Consider the following 22,866-nt stretch of genomic DNA (forward strand, 5'->3'; position numbering starts at 1 on the left):
AGTGGTGGGAGTGGAAATAAATATCACAAGAAAATGGCAAGCGCCTCCTCCACGGGGGACGGCGACCCCACGGGGAACTTTATCTGGAGGAAATAGGAGCTTCGGGAGGGGTGGAAGAAAGGCCCACTTGGGTCCCCTCGGGGCTTGACGGGAGCCCACACTTCCCCCGCCTCCACAAGCGGGAAAAAAGCGCCCCGCCGCCGCCGAGGAACCGAGAGCGGTTCTTTGGCCGGGAAAGCCGTCGAAGCGGAGGGCCGGGGAATCGCTGCCATCGGCGGGCGGGACCAGGGGCGGGGCGCCGCTGCCTAACATATAGCCGGCCCCGCGCGTCTCCTGCTCCTCGGCGCTGCCCGGGAGGCAGCAATAAACGCGGCAGCAGCAGCCGGAGCGGCAGCATGGTGACGACGCGCCCTAGCGAGGCTCCGGGCAGGCGGCGGAGCCCTCCGCTCAAGCGACAGCGGGCGGAGGACGTGACCCCCGAGGAGCGCCCCGAGGCCCCCGGCGCCGTCGAGGCCGGCCTCGGGCTCCGCGCGCCGGTCAAGAAGAGCAAGGCCCCCCCGGTGGGGCTCCTCTCCGGCCGGGCCGGGTCCCCTCGCCGCCGCCGCCGCTGCTGCGAGCCCATGCGAGCCCTGGAGAGGCAGACCTTCCGCGACTACGGGCAGAGCTGGTACCGCTTCCGAAAGGAGCTGGAGGGCAAGTTCCACCCGCTCGACCCGCTGGCCCAGCAGCCGCAGGTAAGCGGAGGGTGGTTGGTTGGAGGTGGTGGGGTTTTTGCTTCTACCCCCCCCCCCCGAATGAAAAACACAAAAGAGAATCGCAGGCAACTTTTGGCGAGGTTAGAAAGTGAGCATCTACTCACGTATTTTGTACACTCTTGTTCTCATCTCTTTCTGACACCGAATCCTGTAAACGTGGGAGCAGAATTGTGTCCGCTCAGACTGGGCAAAATCCCAGCTCACGTGTCCAGTGTTTTTGAGTACACTTGGTGCACAGGTAAGATATTTCATAGGTTGTTTTGGGGCGGAGACAGGAGGTGCGTTCAAGCTCTTCCCATTATGCACATTCGGTGTGATATATGATGAGTCCTAGATTTCTTTCTTTTCCTTCCATTGTGTCCGCCCCCCCCCCTCACTTTTGTGTAGGAATCAGTATGAAACTGGGTAGATTGGCATCACAGATACACATGCTAAAGAAGCTGCTTTCCAGCTGATCCTCACATAAATACAATGGGCGTAGGGGAGACAGAAGGGCAGCTGCCCCTCCCAATCAAGTAAATCAATAAAAATAACTGACTGAGGTTCTGTCCCCCCCCCCTTAACATAAATCCTGGTTACACCAATAGATGTGGTTGCCACACAAGGTGGTCAGTTTTCATGTGTTTTCTGTGCAGAAAACAAATCCTTGTAGGCTTTCTCTTTTGTCATTATAAGCTCTTCAAGACAAAAAGCAAAGTGAAAGCATAACATTTGTAGGTGAGAAAAAAAGATCCCTTGACTCCTGATTTAGCAAGGCAGGATCTTAGGCTAATTTGGGGTGACAGAACCACATGATAAGATAAAGCTTAAAGCTCCTGACAGCCAGGCTGACCCTGAGAGACATTGGGAAGTTATGATCAGAGACTATTGGGCAGAGCTGTCAGTGGAGTGGAACCTGAACTTAAAAGAGGTTGGACATTTAGAGGGAGTTTCAGAGAGTACCAGCTATACACCATGCTCTGGCTTGTGTCTAGAAAATGCATTCTAATGCAAGATATCTTTCATTTCCCACATCCAACATCACCATCTTTGTTACACATACTGTACTTTTTTTGCATGTCTTTATCATTTTTGGCAACTGCAAAGAATAGCATAATTGTCTGCATATAGTTGTCTGGCATACTGTGCTTGTGCTCTGCAATCTCATTCTACCTCTGGCATGTTGCTTTCCTGTGAGCATCTTAAGCTGATGCTTAACATTTGTAAAGCATCCCACATGCTGCTTCGAATTTACAGTACTCAGTTCTCAGTCATTTCCAGTGTAGTCTATGGAGGCTACTACTGAAAAATAGAGTATGAGTGGCTTTATAACCTCATGAAAGCATTTTCACACACAAATACTTTTTCACACTTTTTCATACTTTACTGGATTTTCCTATACATTTCACACACAATTTAACTACAAAGGAGGCTTAGGGGGAAAGTGTGCACCATGAAACGTGTGTGTCTTTTGTTGCACGTACATGTTTGGTAGGTATTGTATCAAAATAGATGTTTGTTCACCCATCATGTGAGCTGTGCAATGGAGTGGTGACAATAAAGTGCAACTAGGATCCCATATATAATATGGTATAATTAAATATTAAATACTACCAATGTTAAATGACAACATTGGTTGCGGATTATAAATCAGTCATAATAACTAGGGAAAGGAAGTTCACAACACTACTTAATATATAAAGACATAATTTGCTCTTTTTGCTTCACCGTGGCTATGCTTCTCTGATCTAACCAGGGTCTAGAATCGACAAGCCACTGCAAGCAAGAGATCATGGAATAGAAGTGGGCTTAAAAAATAAAAGTGCATCTGAACACTTGGAGATGGTGTGTGGAGAGATGAACCTTGGAAACCACCAAAATTGTTGAGCTTATTTTTAGAAACCCACTCAAATTGTTGAGCTATTTTTGGGAAACCTCCCCCCAAAATAAGCTTTTGGAGCTGTTTCTGCTGTTTTTTCTTTCACGTTGCCATACATCCAGGTTTTCCCTGACATTTTGCTGCTTCGGCAAAATCCACCCCTCGAAAACCTTTCCTGACATATGGCAAGCCTAGATTAACCCCATTACTACTTTTCATCCTCTACCCCAATATGTGCTTCATTGTTTCTACTATGTAGGAGACACTGAAGAAAGAGTAGTACATCTCTGTATGTGCCTCTGCTGAGAATATATTTTCCCATTGTGTGCAGCAGTCTGCTCTCATTTGTGAAAAGGTTGTATGTATATCTACATTCAGCATTTATGCAGTCCTTTATTTATAACTCCTCTATTTGTGCATGTGGGACGTAAGCTTTATGTTGTAGCCTTGTGCATGATGGTTTCTGCAGCCACCACAAAAATTGCAAAAATCTTGGTGCCTTAAAACAGAGTAAAGATAAACTCCATCATGAAACCAGGCAGCTCTTTTGATAATCTGGTTTCTTTGATTCCTGTCACTGGTGTTCACAAAAATCATTACACGTGGGAGAATAATTTTGTTATTTCAGTTGAAGCTAATACTGTACATAGTACTTATTTACAAGGTACTTAAATAAGTATTTATTTACATAGTACTTATTTATAAGGAATTCAGTAAATGTCCTAAAACTTTGATGTAATATTTTGGTTCTCATTAATAAGAGTCTATAATACAGTAAATGGTTGCCTCTATATTTCATTATTGCCTCTTTTTCCATCATAACCTTTTCTCTTCTCTGCTTCCCAGATAACTGCAGAGGCTCGGTGCAAACTGATCAGCTGGCTAATTCCAGTGCATAAACACTTTGGCTTCTCTTTTGAGTCCTTATGCCTGGCAGTAAACACTCTAGACCGCTTCCTTACCACCACCCCAGTGGCTGCTGACTGCTTCCAACTCCTAGGGGTCACTTCCCTCTTCATCTCTTGCAAACAGGTACAAAGACTTAGAGGCTCTCCCCTTGGTTTTTTGTGATTATGATTAATTCAGTTTATATACTTCTCTTTATCATAATAATCTCAGGGCCATGTACAACATTAGAAACACATTACAAAACACTGATGATAAAAACTTAATAAAAAAACATACTGACAGATTGCCTAATAGTAAAATACTGTAATCATAATAATAACAGCCCTCTCCTTTGTTTATTAGTGTGATTTGTTATTGCTATTGAATACATACTTTAAGAACAGCTTATAACAGAAGGGATCTCTGAACCAGAGTGATTCTAAGAGGTTCCAATAAGTTTCATGGGGATCCTGACTACAGTTGGGTCACTTGTACGTTACATGGCTTTGTACTCTGATACTAAAGATCTGTTCATAAATTTAAATATCTCAACACATTTCCATCCTAACAGATTCCGTTTTATATGAAAGAATGTAAATAATATGGCAGACATGTAGCTCAGACGCTTAGGGCCTTTCCAGAAGGTATTTCACTGCTAACAGCTTGATATCCCTTGGATCCTAAGATCAGATAAGCTAACTTAAGGAAGTTCACAGAATGAAAGTTTCCTGTACCCTCCTTCCTCCTTGCAGCCATCTGTGCCCCTCGAAAAGCCTATTGGAAAGATCAGGAGTCCTCCTGCTCAAAGTGAGAAGGAACATGTGGGGGGGGGGGAATCACCCAAACTCATGCTTGGATTATAAGATATCATAAGGACATTTATAGAAGGGAAGTTCCCCATCCCCTCCTTCCATAGGCAGTCCCTCAAACTCCCATCTCATTTAGTTCAGGAAAGATCCTTGGCCCTCCAAGAGAAGTTTTTATGTGGTCAGAGGTAGCTGCAGTTGGGAGGAGAGAACAGGAACTTTTAGTTCTGTGAAGCTAAACTAGCTTAACTTAGGCTCTAAAAAATCCCTGTGTTCACCACATTTCTCCCAAACAGGGAAGGTGTGCACAGCAGTTGTAGAGATGAGCAACAACCTTAAAAAATATAATTGTGTACAGTCAAACTGAGGCCATTTAATTCTCTTGTTTTGAATCAGGAGTAGGAAACTTTTTCTGTTAAGCACCATTTTTCCTCAGGAGCAATCTGTTGGCGGGGAGCGGTAGACTAGAGGTCTATGGGGCTGGGGGCTGTAATAGGGAGAGTCAGAATCAAAAGTAGCTAGGATGCTCCTTTCTTTATTTCTGCTTCTGCCACCCCTCTGAGCATGTGCGCACTTTCTCTGTCTACATGCCCTTTCTCCCTGTTTCTTCCTTCCTCATCAGGCATATGAAATTAGACCACAAAGTTCCCAACTCCTAATTTAGCTAGAAGAGAGTTGGGCTTATGTTAAACTCCCACCAGGCTGCGGGTGGGCAGTATATTAAAAGTGTTCCTGTTTAGTTGCATTGTGTCTGACCTTGACTAAATTACAGGTGATAATGAGAAGTGCTTTACCTTTGGGAATATAATAGCAGTAACACATTTGTACCAAAATAAAAAAAATTCCTTTGCTTCGACTCAAACCAACACGGCTACCTACCTGTAACTACATTTGTACCAGTTCTGGAAATATCCACAGGCATTGTTTTCTTTTATATTTTGTTCTAATGGTGTGCACTCTTTCCTTTGCTTGCGTGCCTTTCAGGTGGAAGTGCACCCACCCAAGGCGAAACAGCTCCTCGCTCTTTGCTGTGACACTTTCTCTCGCCAGCAGCTCTGCAACCTGGAGTGCATCATTCTGAACAAACTCCACTTCAACCTGGCAGCCCCCACCATCAGCTTCTTCCTGGAACACTTCACTCACGTGCGGATGGAGGCTTGTGAAGTTGATGCCTGGGAGGCCAAGAATGCCAAAGCTCTGGCCAAAGGTGTGGCCGAACTTAGCCTGGCCGACTATGCTTTTAACAAATACATGCCTTCCTTGCTGGCTGTTTGTTGCTTGGGCCTGGCTGATCAGATGTTGCAGCATCAGAAACCACTGGACTTGCAATTAAGTGACTATCCAGAGGGGGTTTTACAAGATTGCTTGGACAAGCTGCATTTACTGGTGTCTTTGAATGAGGACTCTTTGCCTCTGGTATTACCCCCTGAGATTTCAGATCAGTGTCTGCACTTAGAAAAATGAGCCGACCACACAAAAATACTTGAAGACCGTGCATTTGGAAGTTTGTCCAGTTTTTCAAATGCATGTACGGAAGGACCACTGATAGTTGCAATACCTCTAAAATAACAGTATTCTCTTTTTAACTTTTGTTCAATAGTCTCTTCAACAAGTTTTACATGCTATTTATTTGTAGTGGAAGCTATGTTGTTGGTTTAGAACGTAATCTACTAAGCACTGGCTTCTCTAATCTTTTAAATGTAATTTCAAATTCTTATTTGCACAGTAAACTTCTCTTATATTGCACTTGCATTATTTTAAGTAACAAATTGAAGTTGTAAACAGTGTACATTATGCCTGCTTGTATTTATTGAGATGATAGTTCGGTGCTCAGCCACAAGAAAGACAACAGTACTGTAAATGCATTTATCTAATAAAGCTTTTATCAGTAATTGTCTGTAATGGCATTGGCATGTCACATTTTCTGTTTCCTCTTATGTGGATTGAGGGTTACAGGGGGGAAAGAATTCAGCAACACCCCCCTGCCTACCACACTTCCACACATCCCTCAACTCACCCACCATTTGACTGTGTTTGGTGCAACCACCAGGTATTAAAAACAACTCAGTCCTATATTGCGTCCCTTACAGCACAATACTGTGTATATTTACTTTGAAGTAAGTCCCCTGTGCCCAAGGAAGCTTACCATCTAGTAAATGTGTTTAGAACTGCAGTTTTGGAGTTAGATCCATGTCTTGGCGTTAAATGTTGAAAATCAAGGATATGGAATCTCAGGCCTGGGGGCCAAATGCAGCCCTTCAGCCCTCTCACCAGCCCTGCTTTGCACCCTTCCTGGCTGATTCCCACTGGATTGAATGTGTCCTTGAACTCTGACAGTACTTCTCACTTCCCTGGATGGAGGACAGAAATGGATGTGCGAGAGCATGAAGAAACTAGACTATTGTACAAAGCTACAATTCATATTTATTGCTCTGCTCACTTTTGCCCTCTGGCCCTGTCTACCATTTCCATGCAGTCTCTGGAAGGTTGTCCACAAGGGAGTGCTGAACATCTTCACCATGTTCTTCTTTCCCACATTCATTCCCTCTCCTCACCTGATTTTCTCCTACCCAGAGTTATTTCTGGCCTCAAAACCTAACTGGGAGACTCTACTACTGTGTTTTGGTGCCCCCTCCGTTCTAAAACTGGTCCAGCTTCGTAATGTGGAGTCTGACCCTTACACACTTGGTTCACCTTCCCTTTTGTGTGCCATGACCAAAAAAATGTATTTTACAATAAAAAGACAAATGGGACTTGTTAGAAAATGTTGCTGTGTACCCCAACCCCAGTGAGGTGTGCTCCTGCACAGGACTCTGTAGGTAGCCTGGAATGGGAAACTTGTTGCAGTGTGCAGAGCTATGCAGGCTCTTGGGGGAGGTGGATTTCCAGTGCAGTCTTCCCACTCCCTGTAGGCTTTTGCTGTTCTAATGGATGAGATAGCAGGTGCCATGAGGCCCTGGAGAGCCAAAGAAAATACTACGTATGATGAACAAATAATCTGACCAGGTATAAGGCAGCTCCCTATGTTCCTGTAGTGCCACAGGAGTCAGGGTTGGAGCCTAAGTGTTTATACAGTAGAGTAAGGAAGGCTTCTTTTTTCCTCCTGCTTCTGCAGGGAAGGTTCCCCCCACCCCTTAAATTCATATAAGGAAGTAATAATACCACTGTATTCTGCTCTGGTCAGACCTCACCTGGAGTACTGTGTTCAGTTCTGGGCACCACAATTCAAGAAGGATACTGACAAGCTGGAACGTGTCCAGAGGAGGGCAACCAAAATGGTCAAAGGCCTGGAAACGATGCCTTATGAGGATCGGCTTAGGGAGCTGGGTATGTTTAGCCTGGAGAAGAGAAGGTTAAGGGGTGATATGATAGCCATGTTCAAATATATTAAAGGATGTCATATAGAGGAGGGTGAAAGGTTGTTTTCTGCTGCTTCAGAGAAGCGGACACGGAGCAATGGATTCAAACTACAAGAAAGAAGATTCCACCTAAAGAACTTCCTGACAGTAAGAGCTGTTCGGCAGTGGAATTTGCTGCCAAGGAGTGTGGTGGAGTCTCCTTCTTTGGAGGTCTTTAAGCAGAGGCTTGATAGCCATCTGTCAGGAATGCTTTGATGGTGTTTCTTGCTTGGCAGGGAGTTGGACTGGATGGCCCTTGTGGTCTCTACCAGCTCTATGATTCTATAAGGCCACTGCTAGGCAGAAAGCTGTCCTCCCTGTCTGCCTGCCCTCCCCTCCAAAGCAGGGCCACAGTTCACATCCTTCCATTGTCTTTCACCACCCAATGTAAAAAAAACACAAGACCTCATTTCTAAGAGTTCAGGACAAGATAAGGCCAGCAGAAGAGAATCTGAATGATGCCAGTCCCAGAGGATGTTGTGTTTTGGCTTTCATTCATTTGCACCAAAGTGCAGCAGCAACAGCCATAATAGGATTCATTACACTGTATAAAATGTCACACCACAAAAGAAACTACCATCACCGCCCTCTTTCCCCCCCTGTCTTTTTTTTCTTTTACAAAAGGACACAGACCACCTGTTATGTAGTGCAAGGTTTCCTTGTAACAGATGCACCTGACAAGCTTGGTGCATGGATGCCCTATGTCCCACCTTTGGCGATACCCATTTCAGCATACATTGACACACCCTGATGGATTTGTTTGCCATATGTCACAATATACAATGTGAGTGGCAGCTTGCAAAGAAAACCTCTGTGCATGACTTTCCGCTGGAGATGCTCCTGTGCTACAGAGTTTTAAATTGCTCTCTCCATACATAGGCTGTGCACACATTACTGGCTTAAAGTACAGCAAGGACATTCTTTTTCTCAATTCCGATTTAAGGCAATTTACGAGGAAACTCATGAAAACACAGTATTTAATAAGAAATGACAGGGCAGATACGGATTGTGGCTAATGTGTGCACACCACTTCCTAAACTGGCAGCGGAAGAGTGCACTGGATTCAGAGTAAACAGGAGTGTGTATACAACCTAAACTATGGTATTTTGGCTCAAAGGAAACTTTAGTCCACGCAGCTCCATGGACTCTAGTCCTGCATGGACTCCAGTCCTGCAATACTTAGTAATTTTAAAAATGAAAGGTCCCAGGGGCCCTAATCTTGCTGTAGCAACACATTAAACCATTGGAGTGGGAAGGCCTTCCAACTAACCAAGATACAGAGTGGACTTGTATCTTACACCGGGGGTTACATTCCCTGCACAAGCAACCTTACCTTCTGGGACTGGTGTGAGATCTCATGGGGCTACCTGAGATCTTGCAATGGCCTCCAGAGCTTGGGAGAAAAGGTAAGCAAGGTGAAGAGCTTTCACACTCTTTCTGCCCTGATAAAACCAGATGTAGAAAGAACTTTTAGGCTCTCTGCCTTTCATGCACTTAATTTGTGCCATTTCAACAGGCCAGGCACCAAGTGCATAAAGTTGGAGCGATAGAGTAGTCATGGGAGACTTCAGCTCCCTTGATATCTGTTGGAACTCAAACTCAATAATGTAAGGTTCAACCAATGGTTCGATTGTCTTATACTGTCCTATCCCCTGCCCTATCCTGCTGAACTGTGTAGATCAGGTAGCTGCAAGCCATCAAATCTCACCTAATCAAGCAATGCCCGTGAGCACTTAAACCACCACAAAGAGATGCTCAGTGATGCTTAAGGTACCAGTCCTGTGTGAGAACACTTAGCTTGGTAATCACTGGACCCCTAAGACTTACTGTACATCCAAGCAAACCTGCCTAGTACTGCGCTGGGCTGGGCTGGAAAAGGTTCAGCCAAGGGCAACCAAAATGATCCATGGGATAGAGAGAATCCCTTAAAGAAGAAGGGTTGGTGGCCCATGTTTTGTTAGCCTCCAAATGGAAAACGACCGAGGTCCCAACCAAAGAAGAATGGCAATTTAAACTGATGAAAATGTGCGCAGCTTGCAGATCTAACTTATAGAATAAGTGCACAAGAAGAACAGTCATTTAAAGAAGGTTGGAAAATGTTTATTGAATATATGGGGAGAAATTGTGTACACTTGAAAATGTTGGCATAAGTTTTGATGGAAGTAATAATGGAATTCTGAATGGTTTAGTTTATATAAAATATACAGTGATTTATGCTATACAAAATGAACCATGGAAAGAGAAGGAGGGAAGTCATAGATTGAGGTTGTTTAAATGTATATTCTCAATTGTAAAACAGAAAATGTAATAAAAAATTATTTAAATAAAAGGAAGAAGGGTTGCAGAGTTTGGGACTTTTCAGTTTAGAAAAAAGGCATGTAAGAAGTGACATGATAGATGTTTATAAAACTATGCATGGCACAGAGAAAGTGGCCGGGAAACAGGTTCCTCCCTCCTTCATAGCACTAGAACTAGTGGACGTCCAATGAAGCTGAATGTGGGAAGATTCAGGACAGATAAAAGAAAGTCCTTCTTCATGCAGCGCATAGTCCAACTATGGAACTCGCTGCCCCAGGAGCCAGTGATGGCCACCAACTTGGATGGCATTAAAAGAGCCTTAGATAAATTAATGGAGAAGAGGGCTATCAATAAAATGCTGTATCTCCACAGTTGGAGGTAGAAAACCACGGGAGGGTTTGTTCTCTGGACGGCCACTGTGAGAATTGGCCATGCACCGAATCCAGCAGCATAGGAGTCAACTCCTAGGGGCTCCCAATAAAATATTTGCCATTCAAATTGTGTGTGTGTGTGCACGCACCATGTCATGTGATCAGTTATGTGGAACGGAGTTTACCTGGGCTCCCCAATATTTTATTCCAGTTGGCAGCCCTGACCAACAGGCTGTTCTTATGTTCTGTTAGCTCCACGTGTGAAAACGGGTGGTGGTGGAGGAGGAGGAGGAGGGAATAGGTGTTTTGCACATGTTCAGAGGCACCCTCCCATCTCTAGGAGTGAGAGAACCAGGGCAGACTGAGCCCTGGAGACAACTGAAGTCCCGATCGGCTGTCCCTGGAGAATTCACGCAACTCCCCGCTCGTCGGTTGGCCGCGGCGCCAATGCTTGGCGAAAGGGCGCACTTTGGCGCGTGGGTTCCGCGCGGCGGCCTCGGCGGCGGCTGGGTCTAATCCCAGAGGGGAGAGGAGGGGAGAGGTCTGGGTTGGGCTCCCTTGTTGCCAGGCTGGAGCATGCCAAGGCGAAGGCGCCACCTCTGGCGCTCAATCGGCCGCCGGCCCGCCTCCCCTCGGCTCTCTCCTCCCCAGAGAGGCGGCCAGGCTCCCTGCTAAGGGCGGCTCAGATCGAGCCCAGCGAGCCAGCCGAGCAAGTGTCATGCAAAGCCGAGGCGGCAGGCAGGCCTGCGGCAGCCTGTGTCCCAACAGGGTGCAGGATCTTGCCGAGCGGCTGGGCAAAAAGCCGGCCAGTAAAGCGGAGAGAAAGGTGCGTTGGAAGGAGGAGGCGAGGCTGCGAAGCCCGACCGACGAGCCTCTCGCCACCTGCTATTGGCAGAAATAAACGCCGGGGAAACCTGTCTCCCTGCAAGCACCCATTCTGCGGCGGGAGACAGCGTCGCCCAGCGGTTAGAGCAGGCGCATTTCTCCCACTCCCGACCAGAAAAAAGGATATTCCAATGTGCAATCACCACTAGAAGATTGGGACTAATAGCCGGGAAAGGAGTGTCTCTGAGCACGTGCAGAGCCCTCTGCCTGCAGAACAACCACCAGCTGCCACCTGAAGTTAGGTGGAGGTGTTTCTACTGCAAAGGGCACTATTTTCAGGGAAAACTAAACTCCGGCACCTTTCGTTTTAGATGCCCTGTCCACATAAGGTTGCCCTTACAACACACTCCTAAGTACCGCTACTTTTACCCAGTAGTAAGGATTCAAACGGTTACGCCGACCTAGCCCTTTGCATGTTTACTCGGAAGTAAGTCCCCAGTGGCGCTTCACTTTTTCTAAAGTACTGTAAATGTGGCCAGGAGAGAAACCTTGAAACCTTAATGCTGTTGTTTGTGATTGTTTGCCGGCAGGTGCCACGGAATATCAACCCCAGATGCAACCCAATACCCATTTATAAGGACTCACCTCCGGATTCTGTAGATCTAGGTGAGTGCGGATTTTTTAAAAGTACTGTACCTCAGTACTTTCGTATCGCAGTTCGTGGTGTAATGCAGGGGAAACGCAAGAGAACACTGTTCGGAAACTGTCTCCCCCCAGCAAGAAAAATGCTGGGGCATCATAATAATTAATGTGGGGGAACCTTGTTCTGACAGATGAATGAGGTGATAATAAGCATTTCATATTTGTGTCAGATTAGCAGAGGAAGTCAAGAGACGGAGGAAAATAGTCACGCAGAGTTTGCCTACTTCTTTCCTTTTCTTTGATGGCATATCTGCTTAATGCTAGTCATTTAAATGGTAACTCTTCTGTGCAAGGCTGTTTGCATTTTGAATTAAAAGCTAAAGATTTGTGTTTCAGATGCCTGTGGATCTTTTGTTGGAGCTCAGTGGGTGGTATTTCACCTGGTTTTCCTCAGAGTAGGCTCACTGAAATGAATGGACATGACCCATTAACCCCAATAGTTCTTCTCGGAGTAAAAGTTAGTTGACTACAGTACCACCTATGCGATCGGAAGTAAGCATCCAGGGTTCAGTGGAAACTATCTAGGCCTGCAGCGACTATGATCCTAATAAATTAAACAGTATGCATGCGTGCGTATAGAGACAGAGCTGTCTGCTTTCTTGAACTCTCTTGGGGGCGTGGCTAGGGGAACTGCCCTAATGACCTCCTGCACTTTAGATTTTACCGTTACCTCGGGTGCCTTGCTTGAGAAGAGACAACTACTAAGGTTACTCCGTTAGCAATTTGTATTTCATAGAATCGTAGAACTGGAAGGGACCGCCAAGGGTCATCTAGTCCCAGGAATCGACACAACCAGAGGACTGGTTAATCTGGAATGAAATAGTTCACACACACGCACACGCACACACAGTTGCGTTTCTATACTGAGAAGTCTAACATAAACACTGACCTGCCTCCCCCCCCCCCCTTTTAGCGTTGGCGACCATCGATTGGCAAGACTTAGCCGACTGCACGGGCGTCTTTCAGCAAGAAGTTTCTAGAGGTGCTGCAACCCAGCAGGTAAATTGACAACCGTCGCCCCCTCATCCTCTTTGGTCTTTACGACACGCTTGCCAGACCTGGGCCCGAAGCAGACGTGATGCTGTTCACCCCATTATGCGTGAGGTTGATCCGGATCGGGACTGTGATGGAGGAAGAAGCAGCGCTGGCTCAAGACACTTTGCAAGGGGGAAATGCACCCAGACCCAATTCCACATGAAGAAGCCAACCAGTCTGGCAGTAGATTCACCTCTGATATTATCCTCTATCCCACATGGTGGCAGCAGGCCAGCATGTGTAGCACTACCCCCTCACCTGCCCCAGGCAGCGTGTGTGCCACCCTAAGGGTGCCTGTTCCACAACAGTAGGGCACCAGACTTTCATGGCTCAGACGGCCAAAGGCCTAAAGGGGTTTATTTGGGCGCAAGTACCTCCTTCTTGGATGGTTCATCATGGATGAAAGCACACTAGAATCATGGTCTTTTTTAAAAGAGAGAGAAGCGGGAAACCTCAGTTAACGGAAATGGCGCTGTTTATAGTGGGGTCCGGGGGTATGTATAGTTGAAGTTACGCATTCAAAGAACGTGACTTTCCTCAAAGAATCCTGCGAACTGACGTTTTCCCTTCACAGAGCTACAGTTCCCTGTCGAGCTACAGTTACCAGGATTCTTTGGGATGGGGGACCAATGTGCGTTGAATGTGCTTTAAGTGTATCGTGTGGATCTGCAGAAGCACCTTGTTTTCCAGTGCTTTGCAATAAATGCCGGTTGCAGCACAGGACCAGTCCGAGACATAAATGCTGCCTTTCTTTACAATGATGCTACACTGTACCACCTTTGGCAAGGGACGCGGACGAAGTCACTCCCGCTCTGCGTCATTTTGTGTGTGTGTGTGTGTGATAGGCTAGGTCAGACTCTAGGAAGTAACCTCCCTTGAACATAGCTGTCTTTCCTTCTGAATAAACGAGAGTATGATTGCGCTGCTGTTGGACAGTTTTATCTGGGAAGAAATCTGTGCCCCGCCCCCCAAGAAAATCGCCACCAGACTATATAACGTTTCAAAGCACTTTGGATGCAGCCCACAAAAAAAGCAGAAGCTAGCTCATCTCTTTTAATGAATGAATCTTTATTTGCATCAGCCACCAGCCATAGCAAAAAAACAAAATGCAGTATGCAGAGGATAAAAGTAAAAAGTTAAACTATTTAAGATCGCAACCCAGAAACCGGTAAAATCTGCGTGAGGACCTTTTGCAAACCCAAATTGACTGTCGGTTTAAGCGGTTGATGGGTTCTTATACTGCTAGGAATCTTCTCCTCTTTGAACCCACGCAAGGGGCGTGGCTAGTACGTCCCACCTGAAAAACTATACAGTACAGTTCTCGTTCAGGGTTAATTTTTGCCCGGGACTAGCGGAATGCCCCGCTCAAATGAATCTGATTGGCTGGTGAGGCCAGCCAATAAGAGTCGTAAAGGGAAGCACCGGTGGCGAAGCTTGAGCTTGGGTTTTCCAGCTTGTTTCTTACACTGAACATTTCAGCAGGGATTGCTGCTCTTGCATCTCCTCCTTAGGCACCGCTGCGTAGATAGCGCCTCTTGCTTTCTCCTTTTGCCATGGCAGTGCAAGCTTGCCGGCTCCACTGTTCAGCATGGCCAGTGGATTTTCAGGTGCGTTTTATTAAGTGCGTACATTGAAATTTGTTGAAGAAAATGCGCAGCGAGAAGGGTTTTTTTCTTCTTTCCTAACTGCCTCGTTCCTTTTGTATATTTCAGAGCCCGTGCTTGCAACCCGAACCCGAGTTTGATTTCCAGGAATTTCACGATGCAGTGGATAACTTCATATCCGGCAAGTATGCTCTGAGTCTAGTTTAAAACTGCGCCTGTCAAAGAGGAAAGGGTCGTTTTAGGACGAACGCTTAGTGTGGGGACACCTGGATTAAAAATCGGTTAAAACTTTTGGGTTTCTGCATCCTGCACGTGTCTATTCAGAAGTAAACAGTGTATTTATTGGTGTTTTTTTGTCTTTTTAAAACACTTTTACCCAATTAATCTGGGAATCCTTCTTGATTGATAATAATACTGTATCTTTAAATCAGCTAAGCACTATACTCCTCCTTACTTCACAAAATACTTTTGCTCATTGATTAGGCTTAGAGTTAAACTAGGCATGATGAGAGATCTGTGATTGGATATGTTTTGCCCTCTGATGCAAATAGCAAATTTAGGACACTGGAGAAAACTTAATTAGGAAAATGGTGAGAGAGGGAAGAGACTAAACTTCGTTTTCTCAATACCATGTTTCCAGTCAGATCTCACATAACTTTTTGCCCATTGGAAATTCAAAGCAAATCAGCTGGTGATCCAGTCATACATCTTTCAATGCCACAGCTAGTTTGACCCTCAATGTGGGTTTGTGTTTAAAGCTTTTAAACCCCTAGGCTGTAAACCTATACATCTCCACCTTGAAGGAAACTCAGCCAAACACAATGGAACTTGTTTCTGAGTAAATACGCATCAAATTTCTGTTAGACAGCATTTTTAGGTATTAATTTAGGAAAGCATTTTATATCATTTTATAAAATATAAGGGTGGTATGTGGTGTTAAAACATAAAACACAATAAAAATTAAAATGCAGGTGATAATCAAGGTGACTGACTAATTAGATTTGCTTTACACAGGTGGGCAATGTTCAGCCTCCAATGAAAAAGGCTGCTCTTGTTTATTTCAAAAGGTTCATCTAGATGAGATGTTGGATATCCATAATCAGAATCTGCCATGATTTGTATCAAAGTTAAAAGCAGCTGCAGGGAGTATGGAGACTGGTTTGGAACTGCAGCTTGTTCCTAGTCAAACCCTACCAAGCTTCTATTTACTGTAGGAGGGAAGGACAGGTTACGGGAAATAATTAAAGCCCTCAGCCCAACACACCACTCTTCCTTGCAAGGGTCCTAATTAGTCTTTCAAAAAGCAAAGCAGATATTAAACTACTTCATGTTTTGTTTGCTGTTTGTCCAAACTTCAAAGTCACAATTCATTGTGCCAAAAGCACCTTGTGTTTGACCTGCACATGTCAAGTAAGGAGTCAATCAGCTGTATCACTTGTTTCTTATTGGTCTCCCTAGATCCTTCCTCTCTGATGCCCCCTCTGCTGGACTGCGCTGATTTCCCATTCCCTGTGGATGATGGAAGATCCTACAGCCCTTGCTTTCGTCAGCCTGCAGAGGACGATTCTGCCTCTCAGATGAATGCAGAAAACATCTCTTCCACTGAGCAGTATTGGAAAGACTTAGCAAATCAGAACCAGAAAGCACTAGGGGATGCACTTGTGGAAAACAATCAGGTATAAAAATAAAATGAATATGGGGGAAAGAAAGTTACTCTCAAGCCAGCCTGACTGGTTTCTTAGCAGGAAGCCACTTACCGTAGGACAATGACCGTAGGATTTAAGTTGGAACTGTGGGAATGTTCAGGAATGTGGATGAGGAAATATTATTAAATATATCCTCTCCCAGCTGGAAAATGGCTACTGGCCAGTGAATTTATCTGGCACTTTTCCATCTCATTTGCATGTGTGGAGGAACAGGAAACTGACCTGGTCAGGTGTTCCTCCATGTGGTCACTCTGGGAACTGTTGTGACTTGACTGCACCTGTTTACATCCCACAGGAACAGCACACTGAGATGAAATATGCTTAAATGAAAGCAAGTTGCATTGGTTTCAGTGACACTTGTGTCTAAAGAAAAACCTAAATGGGTCCTACTTGAATATGAATAGCTAATGACTTGCAGATTGAGATGCCCATTTTTCAATTCTTAAACTATTTTGGATTTGCCCTACTGCAGTGTTGCAAACTTACTTATGCTATTAAATTTCATTCTATTCAATGGAGCATCCTTTTGAGTAGAAACACATGGAGTTGTGGAATTTGTTCACAGGAGAAGGATCCAGGGTCTCCTTTATCCAAAAAAATGTAAACAAATCCACCATCCAATGGTTGCTCTAATCACAGCTATTCCTGGTGAAGTGGACTTCACATCACAGATTCAAATTCTATTGAACCCGGTTAGGTGTAAATTATGCATTCAAGGATGCCAGTAGGAAAAGGATTTTTCTGCTCACTTTGGCTGGGTTTTCCCCTCTGTAAAATTGCATTTTGCAGGACTTGCAATTTTTTTTGGAAATTATCACCTAAACATTCTACAGTTGTGGCTTTTGAAATGTACTTGCAAAGTTAAATGAGTGGGGTGCTGTATAAGAATGAGAGGAGCATATTGACAAAAAATATGCATTTAAACTTTCCTCTAAGTGGCAGTACAGATCTGAATACAGCAACTAGCCATTAACAGTGGCCCACCAGAGGGCCTGATCAAGAAACCTTTTGACATCTGCTTGCCAGTACACAAACATTCCCCAGCAGCATTCCCTAACCTGGTGCCCTCCTGATGTTTTGGACTGCAATCCCCATTAGCCCCAGCTGGCATGGCCAATGGTCAGGGATGGTGGGAGTTGTAATCCAACTTCTGGAGGGCACCAAATTGGGAGACAGCTGATTCAGTAGATCACTCTTGTACTCCAGTGACTTTCAGAACTTCATCTCCTGACAGCTCCAAGCGACATTGACTCAAAAGCAGGAGGAAATTGCCTCCCTGAAGGAAAGAAATGTCCAGTTGAAGGAACTGGCCAGCCAAGCGAAACAGCTTGCCTCTGTGCTGGATGTAAGTACTGGGGTGTCTTTCTCAGTTCGGCATCTTTTCTGGCAGTCGCCTCTGCTGATCTGGAAGTCTTGCTGATGTTTCACGGGGAGAGTGGAACCTCTGTCTCTCCACTTGGCGAAAGGCACATTCATCTCCCCACAGGGGTACCAAATAAGGTTCAGGAGCTGAAACCTGGTTATTCTATAACTGGTGTTATGGTGCTGTAAATCCCAGTGGGTAACTATGTCAAATCCACAATCCTATAAGGAACGGCTTAGGGAGCTGGGTATGTTTAGCCTGGAGAAGAGAAGGTTAAGGGGTGATATGATAGCCATGTTCAAATATATAAAAGGATGTCACATAGAGGAGGGAGAAAGGTTGTTTTCTGCTGCTCCAGAGAAGCGGACACAGAGCAATGGATTCAAACTACAAGAAAGAAGATTCCACCTAAACATTAGAAAGAACTTCCTGACAGTAAGAGCTGTTCGGCAGTGGAATTTGCTACCAAGGAGTGTGGTGGAGTCTCCTTCTTTGGAGGTCTTTAAGCAGAGGCTTGACAGGCATATGTCAAGAATGCTTTGATGGTGTTTCCTGCTCGGCAGGGGGTTGGACTGGATGGCCCTTGTGGTCTCTTCCAACTCTATGATTCTATATCCTTCAGGAGTACAGCATGAGGGTTTTTAGCAGTTTATTCTGTAGGGGGTGCTGTTGGTTTAATAAACAACATTAGGCTTGTTGATCCCCCCCTTCCAGGTTGGCATACACTCATGCACTGAATGACTTAGAGAGTGCTTGATATCTTTGTTTCTTGGCAGAAGCTGATGATCCCACAGTGCAAAGACAGCACAGACCTCTCCCTTGCCAATGGCCCCAACAAGAGGAGCCTCAAGCAGGTGACCATCGCTGAGCAAGAGGAGGAGGAGATGGAAGTGAACGAAATTTTGCAGGAAATATCGGACAGATGCAATGCAGCCTTGCAGTCCGCTGATGACAAGAGAAGCCCAAAGCGCCCTCGGGGAGAGAACGAAACAATCCGCATGTACGGTGCTTTCCAGGGCTTGCAGACATGCAGCAGCCACAGTTCCCTGGACCTCCGTGGCAGTGAACTTGAGGAAGGGGTGTCCTTCACGACAGCCATCAATGAACATTGTAACATTAGGACGCTGGCCTTCCCCCAAGGCAATGCGTTTATGGTCAGGACAGCCACTGGGGGTCACAAGTTTAGATGGGTTCCCAGGTGATGAAAGAGGGATGCGATCAGCCGACTACACTTGCCTCTCTTTCCAGTGACTTCCTGCCAAAGAACCACTCATCTTCCTCTGTAGTGCTGCTTCCACCAAGGCATTTCAAGGTGGAGTCTACTGCTGACAGCTGACTGATGTCAACCAGAGGTGCTAATATTTTGCTGGAAGTCCAGACATCTGTTTAAAATAGAGAAACACAGAACACTATCTGCACCCCGCCCTTAAGCTAGCTGATGCCAAACTTATTGTTACTAATCACATTTTCTGTTTTGGATTCCTGGCCCATGATTGCACTCCCTAATTGGAAGCTATGTCCCGTAGACTTCTGTAACATCTTCACTAATCCTTGTTTGATGACAGAGGGCCATCCAACCTCAGCTTAAAAGCTTCCAGTTAAAGAGAGTCCACCACTTTCCAAGGGAGCCCATTCCACTGTCAAAACTCTTGCTGTCATAAAGTTGTTCTAATGCTTAGCTGGAATCTCCTTTCTTTTAACTTGAATCCATTGCCTCTAGAGGGCCTGATGAGAGGGGACTGTTTGATGAGAGCTTGTTTGGCTGTAGAACGGACTCCCTTGGAAGGTGGTGAACTCTCTTTTGTTGGAAGGCCATCTGTCATGGATGCTTTAGTCGAGATTACGGCATTGCAGGGGGTTGGACTAGATGACCCTCAGGATCCCTTTCCAACTCTACAATTCTGTGATGGCATTTTGATGAGAATTCTCTCCCTGCCATGTACTAGTTGGGAATCTGTGGTTTAATAGAAGCTACCTTGTTTCCTTTTCAGTGTCCCAAAGCTACTTAGGAAGACTTACTGATTTTCATTGTCTTTGCCTAAAATACATTTTAAGCAAGAGAGAAAATAGCTGATTTAATTTAAAAAGATCTTCCTCTATTTTCAATGTTCAGGTGTGGGTGCCCTTACTTATATAGTCAAAACAATACCATCCATGCACAAGATGGTGATATTGGCAGGCTCTAGGGAACCCCAGTGTCTGTAGAATGAAAAATGAAAATCATCTTATGCATGTTTAGTCTACTCAGAAATGAGCCTCACTGAGCTTCTATGGGACTTGCTCGTAGGAGTGTGTGTGTTTGGCAGCATGGTGGTGGTTGTAGCTTCAATGTAAGCAACTACCCTGCAGAGGTTGTATAAACTGAAAGAGAGCTAGGGTCCTTCATCTTGCCCCCTCCCTTTTCCCCAGACTCCTACTGTGCCATAAATTGCTTGCTTTGGTGTGTATATATATATGGTAGGCATGTAAGCGGAGATATTTTTCCCCTTGTAAACTAGCCACATTGATAGACTTAATTGCAAGGCTGCTTAATGCTCTGCTAGATGCTGCTTATAATGCACTCTAAGTCATTTTCTGTATGTGTGTGTGTGTGTGTGTGTGTGTGTGTGTGTGTGTGTATATACATATACATATACATATACATATACATATACATATACATATACATATATATATATATATATATATATATATATATATATATATATATGCTGTAATGCTTGGGAGAATGTTCTGCATGCACAATTTCCTTCTAAGTTAACACCACAACCAGAAGCATTGAAGTACATGACCCCCTCCTCCATTTTCTTCAAAAGGTCCCTTGATTAGACCCAGCAGCCTATCTAAATTTGGGGGGTGGGGTAGGGTTTGAAGAAGCCAATTTCTGATTTAGAAAGGGTGAGACTGCAGTGCTGCTATTGCTTTGAGGTATGCAGGTAGAGGGTCGGGTGTCCTCAGGGAAATCTAAGAAGGATCACTATACAAGATGTTCTCTGGTGACTAGCAAAATTTGAAGGTTTCAATGGAGAAAACACAGGAAGGGATCTTTTTCAGTCTTGGTTACTAATACATTGAGACTTCTAAACAGTCATGATAAGTTCTGTAGATCCAGACTATATACTTATTGTTATTACTGTTTTCATTGGAACAAATGTTCTTGGTTTAAGTGGCATCTGTCTAAAATTTTGCTACCCAAATCCTTTGAAACTTACCATTGAAAAATACTGAATCCAGGCATACCTTTTTCTTTTTGTGGGGGCTAAGATGTTTGAATATAATTTTTATAATACCCAAAAGTTTACAAAACCAGGCTTTGTACACTGATATCTGTATAGTCTGCATCCCCTCCACCTAGAACTCCAGTGATGCTTGTATTAGGTATTGCCTTTAATGCTTTGTAGGAGGCTTGAGTGCTGCATTTCTCATAAATGTTCTGTTCCCCTTCAATGGGCCACTGTTGGATTTGGCTCGTTTCCTTAAGCTGATCACAAGTCACTGGCATCTCACCGACTTTTATTTCGCTATTTTTCTCAGAAGTCTTTTTTTTTTAAATGAAGAAGCAGGTCACGTTCGGCCAGCCTCGGAGAAAAGGCTCAAACCATTTTGAGGTGACTTCATAACATTAAAAGCAAGAACTCCCTTCATTTGTTCCACACATCAATTTAAACCTGGTCATGTGCCGCTGTTTACATTTTCAGTATGTTTTTAGCAGGTATCTGAAGGCAGGGAGGTGAAGAAATGTAACAGTTTTCTGCAATGCTGTAGTAGGTGTACCAAAAACAGCCACCAGCAGTCCCTCCTTGCACCAGACACCTGTTCAAACTCGTCAGCTAATGCCTACTTATTTGCAATATTTACTTCACACTCTCTTAAACAAAATCTTGGGGGGGGGGGAATCAGAAGCTGTAATTGCCCTTAAGTTTATTCACACAGCTGGATCCATTTAATGAAATAATCAGCATTAACCTGGTGGCTTAGTTGTCATGAAGTTAGAAAATGTTTTTGTTTTACCTTTAATCAGGAGTTCACTAAATTAAAATCTCTTTGGCAGTCTTTGACCTGGCTTTTTCTTTCTCAAGTCTGCTCAAACTGCTATTGCTTTGACTATTTGCATCCACCCCACCTGAATTACCATATCTGGAAACTTACAAATGGTAGCTGTCGAAAGCCCTGACGGTCCAAGGCAACCATTTTAGTTGATTGCTTATTTCTTTATTATTACAGTTATATCACACTTCTCCCACCCTACCCAAGAACTCAAGGTGGAGTACATGGTTCTCCCCATTTTATCCTCCCAACAACCCTGTGAGGTAGATTAAGTTGAGGGACAGTAACTGGCCCAAGGTCACCCAGGGAGCTTGAAGGGCAGATTGGGGGCTCTCCCAGATCCTAGTCCAGCCATTATGCTGTTGTCCCCAAAGAGGCCTCTTTTCTCCCATTCACAATGAAAAAGGTTTAGTGTCAGATTTCTAGCTCACCTCACATCCTTTGAACAACTTTGCATAGTTTATATAGGAACCACACTTCCAAAACTGGTACATAAGCTAGCCAAAGTCAAGCTAAGTTCCATTGATTTCAACAGGAGCATCTGGCAGTCATTAGGGATGAGGAACCTTTTCACAAGTTATTGGTGGGTGGGACTATGGCCAGTGATGGGTGGGGATAAAGCCAGGAGTGGGCAGGGCTGGAGCCCAAAATGGCAGGGCACCCTCTTTTCTCTCTCTCTCTCTGTCACGTTCTGTTATCGTTTTCTTTGTGACCATCGCTCCACTTTACCACTTGCATGAAATGAGGCTGCAGGTTCCTCACATCCTTGCATGGTAATAAGTCCTATGAAACTTAATGAGTATGCATGTATAGGATTAAACCAGGCATCCCTAAACTTTGGCCCTCCAGATGTTTTGGACTACAATTCCCATCTTCCCTGACCAGTGGTCCTGTTAGCTAGGGATCATGGGAGTTGTAGGCCAAAACATCTGGAGGGCCGCAGTTTGGGGATGCCTGGATTAAACTGTTAACCCCTTGATTAGATCTCTCCGAATTGAAATCATTGGGACTTCAAAATGCTGGATGTTGACTGGATTGTCCCTTAGTATGAATTGTTCCATTCACACCTTCTGGAAGAAGCTCTTGCTGCTTCCCGATGACCTGTATATTGAGCATTCGTCTTATTTAATTGCACAAAGTTTGTGCATAGGCTGGATGATGTTGCATTAAGCAAATATTATCCTTGACTTTCCACTTCATTTCCCCACCA

The 22,866-nt window shown here is 44.8% G+C and overlaps 2 protein-coding genes across 5 annotated transcripts; both read left to right on the plus strand.

Annotated features, from left to right (window-relative positions):
* On the plus strand, positions 1-6,204 carry CCNO (cyclin O). Of its 2 annotated transcripts, none has more exons than XM_035100898.3 (3): positions 1-734; positions 3,460-3,645; positions 5,292-6,204. In XM_035100898.3, exons 1-3 carry the CDS (start codon positions 396-398, stop codon positions 5,769-5,771), a joined length of 1,005 nt encoding a protein of 334 aa, XP_034956789.1. In that variant the 5' UTR covers positions 1-395; the 3' UTR covers positions 5,772-6,204. The 2 variants fall into 2 exon arrangements, with proteins under 2 accessions (XP_034956789.1, XP_088508794.1); XM_088652668.1 differs by having other exon boundaries at positions 292-734; positions 5,361-6,204.
* A 4,702-nt stretch (positions 6,205-10,906) lies between these two features.
* MCIDAS (multiciliate differentiation and DNA synthesis associated cell cycle protein) lies at positions 10,907-20,222 on the plus strand. 3 transcript variants are annotated; one of them, XM_088652941.1, is made up of 7 exons: positions 10,907-11,200; positions 11,790-11,865; positions 12,815-12,900; positions 14,649-14,721; positions 15,999-16,216; positions 17,481-17,591; positions 18,389-20,222. In XM_088652941.1, exons 1-7 carry the CDS (start codon positions 11,093-11,095, stop codon positions 18,809-18,811), a joined length of 1,095 nt encoding a protein of 364 aa, XP_088509067.1. In that variant the 5' UTR covers positions 10,907-11,092; the 3' UTR covers positions 18,812-20,222. The 3 variants fall into 3 exon arrangements, with proteins under 3 accessions (XP_088509067.1, XP_088509066.1, XP_088509068.1); XM_088652940.1 differs by having other exon boundaries at positions 10,910-11,200; positions 18,386-20,222; XM_088652942.1 differs by lacking the exons at positions 10,907-11,200; positions 11,790-11,865; positions 12,815-12,900 and adding an exon at positions 14,391-14,543 and having other exon boundaries at positions 18,386-20,222.
* Positions 20,223-22,866: the final 2,644 nt, after the last annotated feature.

Source organism: Zootoca vivipara, chromosome 10, assembly GCF_965207765.1.
Source record: "Zootoca vivipara chromosome 10, rZooViv2.hap1.1, whole genome shotgun sequence".
Lineage (NCBI taxonomy): Eukaryota > Metazoa > Chordata > Lepidosauria > Squamata > Lacertidae > Zootoca > Zootoca vivipara.